Genomic DNA, 5,966 nt, shown 5'->3' on the forward strand with positions numbered 1-5,966 from the left:
GTTTGCATGGTTGTGTCCACGTTCAGATTGTGTGCAATTGCGGCGGCGGCGGAAAATGGAAGTTCAAGCCATGAAAACGTGTAACGAAGGGCCAATTATTGTTCAAGTGCGTATAAGTGCTTTGTGCTGTTCATGCCCATGACTGGTGAAGCTCTTGGTGACTGACTTGCCATTTTAACATAACAAATCAGCGAGTACAAGAAGAAGAAGTGAAGCATCTGAATCAGAACAAAACAGCTCAAATCAGATACATCAGCTTGTTCGATTGATGATTATTCCCGACATAAATGATGACCTTTGTGACACATACTCGATCACTTCATCTACTCCTCAAATAAAACGCTCCCGTTAAAGGGGATGCTGACACTGAATAATACTACTACTGCTACATTGCCTTCTCTGCTACGCCGATCTTGATTTCTGTTGCCTCTTTTCTTGCCTTGCTTCTCTTGTCCTGGAGGAACTCCGTCAGCACCCGTAGCGCAACGTCGGCGTCTTCGCTCCGCAGCAGCATCTCGGACACCTCGGCCGGCGTCACCTTCACCTCCACTGCGGCCAGCAGTTCCTGTATCCCTGGGAACAGAGCATGGTCATCCACGAGGTGATAGTTCCTGGCCAACGTCTTGAACGCCTCCCAGCAGCAGTGGCCCATGTAGATGTGCATGTCCATGCGCCCCGGCCGCAGCAGCGCCGGGTCGAGCCGGTCCTTGTAGTTGGTGGTGAAGATGATGATGCGCTCCTCGCCGCTCGTCGACCACAGCCCGTCGATGAAGTTGAGCAGCCCGGACAGCGTTATGGTCTGCTGTTGGCGCGCTCCCGGGTGGTGGGCCATGTCCTCCGGGACGTTGTCGTCTGATGAACTGCCGTCGTCGGCCGGCACCGGCATCGTGCGGTCCTCCCTCGACTTGGCGTCGAAGCAGCAGTCGATGTCCTCGATGACGAGGATGGATTTGTTGGGCATGGCGATAAGCAGCCTCTGAAGCGCCGAGTTGAGGCGCACCTCGGAGAGATCGAGGTCGTAGAGGTTGAACCGGAGGTAGTTGGCCATGGCGGCGACAAGGCTGGACTTGCCGGTCCCAGGTGGACCGAAGAGCAGATACCCGCGCTTCCAAGCCTTGCCGATCCGCCGGTAGTACTCCTTCCGCTTGAGGAAACGGTCGAGGTCGTCGGTGACGGCCTGCTTGAGTGCCGGATCCATGGCGAGCGTGTCGAACGTGGCCGGGTGGTGGTGGTTGATGCCGTGCCACGACCGACCCTCGTTCATGAAGATCTTGAGCGCGCGATCCCGCCGCTGCAGCTGCTCCGCCGTGGACATGATGAACGGCACGTACCGCTCGAGGGCCGCCTCCGTGTGCTCGGCGTCAAAGCTGAGCTCGAGGGTCTCGCGTGGTGCGGCCCGATGCCCCTTTCCCTTCTTGCCTTCGTCGCCGCCGGTCTCGATGGACGTCCATTTGAAGTCGACGCCGTCGAAGGTGTCGGTGGTGGAGCCCCCATCGTCCATGCACAGGAGTGTGCTCCAGCTGCTGCTCCCGTCGGGCTCCTTGTACCGGGTGCGCGCGAGGCAGAGCCGGCGCATGGCGGTCGGGTCGATCTTGGTGGCCAGGTAGGCGCGCGCCGCCTCGAAGAGGTGGTTCTCGTTGTACCCGGCGTCCAAGTGGCGGCGGATGACGATGGTGTGGCGCTCCTTGTCGCCGGCGCCGAGGCGGGCGCGCACGAACGCGGCACCCCAGCGCACCGCGGCGCGCAGCTCCTCGGGGAGGAGCTCCCTGGCCATGCTGCGCACCAGCATGGCGTACGCGGCCACGGACGCCGCCGTGGCCAGCGCCTTCTTGTACGTGTCCACCACCCTCCCGCCTCCTTCCAACGACGACGCCGCGGCTCCGGCCATGGTGGTCAGTGGCAAGTTATCCATGAGTGCGATGCGAACACGAGTGTGCTCCACGCCTCGTATATGTACTGGTGCTCTAGGGTTCATTTCCTGTTACGATCGACGAAGTTGTAGCACCGATGCGGCGCAGTTTCGTGGAAGGTGCCATAAAGGCAATAGTGCTAATGTCGACCGATTGACTCGAGCTGAGTCGTCTCTGTTTAGGGCTGTTTAACACCCAATCGTCCTTCAACTCGTGTTGCCCTTATTTCATTCCGAATTTTCTTGCTGAAGAGGCTTCACGTGCGTGAAGGAATCTTGGAGTGGAATGAGAGGGCTCGCAAAGGCTGGCTCATGTCGGATGTTCCGTCATGTCCGACGCAGCACAGTACATCTTTCGGCCGGCCTCGTATGATCGCATCATAGGTTTCTTGCAATATTCTACCACTCCAGTGTGCCACCACACACAAGGACCAGTGATTTAATTAGGTCACCGGCTGTAAAAAGTCGTCGTGTTAAGCAAAAACGCCCACTTGTTCCGGTCACACCGATCGATTAAGCGAGAATCTAGTACACCGGAGAAGGCACTCCATTTTTACAACCCGGCCGCTCGCTGGAGCTGATTGCTTGTACTAATCGCGAAAAAGAAAATGATAAAAACTGTACAACGATTTATACTCTCTCCGATCTACCTTAAATTGTCCCTGCTTTAGTACACCTTGTTGTATTTGATTTATCTTATATTTGAAAGCCAATAGCTAGGCGGCGTTTTTTCGGTGGGTAACCCGAGCGAACAAGTGTCCGTTTTGGATGGCTCTCGTGAGAGAAAAGATTGTTGTCGGAGTAATGGGCCACGGGTAGGCTAACCCAGGCCCAGAACCTTTCAAGACATCGGGGTAGACTGCACCCCTCAAGACCCTAGAACGAAGAGCCGCCTTCTGAGAGTCGGCTGCGAGGCAGCCGACTGCCCACTCGCGGCCGAGTCCCGAGAACGACTTTAGGATGAGCCGACTCCTGACTGGCGACTTCCAGAGAAGCCGGCCATGGGGAGTCGGCCCGCGACGCCAACAACCCCCATGCCCTCATAAAGAGGGACGGGGCGGGGAGTGGCCACAGTAAAGTCCACCCCCACCCTTTTCCAAGGGCAGGCGTGGCCACAGTACGCCGTACCCGTGGAGATCTTCGCCCGACGCGACACTGTTGAAGGAAATATGCCCTAGAGGCAATAATAAAGTTATTATTTATTTTCTTATATCATGATAAATATTTATTATTCATGCTAGAATTGTATTAACCGGAAACATAATACATGTGTGAATACATAGACAAACAAAGTGTCACTAGTATGCCTCTACTTGACTAGCTCGTTAATCAAAGATGGTTATGTTTTCTAACCATGAACAATGAGTTGTTATTTGATTAACGAGGTCACATCATTAGTTGAATGATCTGATTGACATGACCCATTCCATTAGCTTAGCACCCGATCGTTTAGTATGTTGCTATTGCTTTCTTCATGACTTATACATGTTCCTATAGCTATGAGATTATGCAACTCCAGTTTGCCGGAGGAACACTTTGGGTGCTACCAAACGTCACAACGTAACTGGGTGATTATAAAGGAGCATTACAGGTGTCTCCAAAGGTAGATGTTGGGTTGGCGTATTTCGAGATTAGGATTTGTCACTCCGATTATCGGAGAGGTATCTCTGGGCCCTCTCGGTAATGCACATCACATAAGCCTTGCAAGCATTGCAACTAATGAGTTAGTTGCGAGATGATGTATTACAGAACGAGTAAAGAGACTTGCCGGTAACGAGATTGAACTAGGTATTGGATACCGACGATCGAATCTCGGGCAAGTAACATACCGATGACAAAGGGAACAACGTATGTTGTTATGCGGTCTGACCGATAAAGATCTTCGTAGAATATGTAGGAGCCAATATGGGCATCCAGGTCCCGCTATTGGTTATTGACCGGAGATGTGTCTCGGTCATGTCTACATTGTGCTCAAACCCGTAGGGTCCGCATGCTTAAGGTTACAATGACAGTTATATTATGAGTTTATGCATTTTGATGTACCGAAGGTTGTTCGGAGTCCCGGATGTGATCACGGACATAACGAGGAGTCTCGAAATGGTCGAGACGTAAAGATTGATATATTGGAAGCCTATGTTTGGATATCGGAAGTGTTCCGGGTGAAATCGGGATTTTACCGGAGTACCGGGAAGATTACCGGAACCCCCCGGGAGCTAAATGGGCCATGATGGGCCTTAGTGGAAAAAAAGAAGAGGCAGCCCTACATGGGCTGTGCGCCTCCCACTTCCCCTAGTCCTATTAGAACTAGGAGAGGTGGCCGGCCCCCTCTCTCTCTTTTCCCCCTCCGCGAATCCTATTCCAACTAGGATTGGGGGGGAATCCTACTCCCAGAGGGAGTAGGACTCTCCTGGCGCACCCCTTGTGGCCGGCCAGCCTCCCCCCTTTGGTCCTTTATATACTGAGGTAGAGGCACCCTAGAACACACAAGTTGATCCACGTGATCTATTCCTTAGCCGTGTGCGGTGCCCCCAGCCACCATATTCCTCGATAATACTGTAGCGGAGTTTAGGCAAAGCCCTGCTGCTGTAGTGCATCAAGATCGTCACCACGCCGTCGTGCTGACGGAACTCTTCCCCGACACTTTGCTGGATCGGAGTCCGGGGATCGTCATCGAGCTGAACGTGTGCTCGAACTCGGAGGTGCCGCAGTTTGGGTACTTGATCGGTTGGATCGTGAAGATGTACGACTACTTTCTCTACGTCGTGTCAGCGCTTCCGTGGTCGGTCTGCGTTGGGTACGTAGATAACACTCTCCCCTCTCGTTGCTATGCATCACATGATCTTGCGTGTGCGTAGGAATTTTTTTGAAATTACTATGAAACCCAACAGTGGCATCCGAGCCTAGGTTATTTATGTTGATGTTATATGCACGAGTAGAACACAAGTGAGTTGTGGGCGATATAAGTCATACTGCCTACCAGCATGTCATACTTTGGTTCGGCGGCATTGTTGGACGAGACGACCCGGACCAACATTACGCGTACGCTTACGCGAGACCGGTTCCCCCGACGTGCTTTGCACACAGGTGGCTTGCGGGCGACTGTCTCTCCAACTTTAGTTGAACCAAGTATGGCTACGCTCGGTCCTTGCGAAGGTTAAAACGGAGTCTATTTGACAAACTATCGTTGTGGTTTTTGATGCGTAGGTGAAATTGGTTCTTACCTAAGCCCGTAGCAGCCACGTAAAACTTGCAACAACAAAGTAGAGGACGTCTAACTTGTTTTTGCAGGGCATGTTGTGATGTGATATGGTCAAGGCATGATGCTGAATTTTATTGTATGAGATGATCATGTTTTGTAGCCGAGTTATCGGCAACTGGCAGGAGCCATATGGTTGTCGCTTTATTGTATGCAATGCAATCATGATGTAATGCTTTACTTTATTACTAAACGGTAGTGATAGTCGTGGAAGCATAAGATTGGCGAGACGACAACGATGCTACGATGGAGATCAAGGTGTCGCGCCGGTGACAATGGTGATCATGACGGTGCTTCGGAGATGGAGATCACAGGCACAAGATGATGATGGCCATATCATATCACTTATATTGATTGCATGTGATGTTTATCTTTTATGCATCTTATCTTGCTTTGATTGACGGTAGCATTATAAGATGATCTCTCACTAAATTATCAAGAAGTGTTCTCCCTGAGTATGCACCGTTGCCAAAGTTCGTCGTACCCAGACACCACGTGATGATCGGGTGTGATAAGCTCTACGTCCATCTACAACGGGTGCAAGCCAGTTTTGCACACGCAGAATACTCGGGTTATACTTGACAAGCCTAGCATATGCAGATATGGCCTCGGAACACGGAGACCGAAAGGTCGAGCGCGAATCATATAGTAGATATGATCAACATAATGATGTTCACCATTGAAGACTAATCCATCTCACGTGATGATCGGTTATGGTTTAGTTGATTTGGATCACGTGATCACTTAGAAGATTAGAGGGATGTCCATCTAAGTGGGAGTTCTTAAGTAATATGATTAATT

At 51.7% G+C, this 5,966-nt stretch overlaps 1 protein-coding gene across 1 annotated transcript; it reads right to left on the reverse strand.

The window, feature by feature from the left end:
- Positions 1–231: 231 nt before the first annotated feature.
- On the reverse strand, positions 232–2,021 carry LOC125536839 (AAA-ATPase At3g50940). Its single transcript, XM_048700123.2, has one exon. It carries the CDS (start codon positions 1,973–1,975, stop codon positions 386–388), a length of 1,590 nt encoding a protein of 529 aa, XP_048556080.1. The 5' UTR covers positions 1,976–2,021; the 3' UTR covers positions 232–385.
- Positions 2,022–5,966: the final 3,945 nt, after the last annotated feature.

The sequence above is a fragment of the Triticum urartu genome, chromosome 2A (genome assembly GCF_056163025.1).
Source record: "Triticum urartu cultivar PI428250 chromosome 2A, HENAU_Tu73, whole genome shotgun sequence".
NCBI lineage: Eukaryota > Viridiplantae > Streptophyta > Magnoliopsida > Poales > Poaceae > Triticum > Triticum urartu.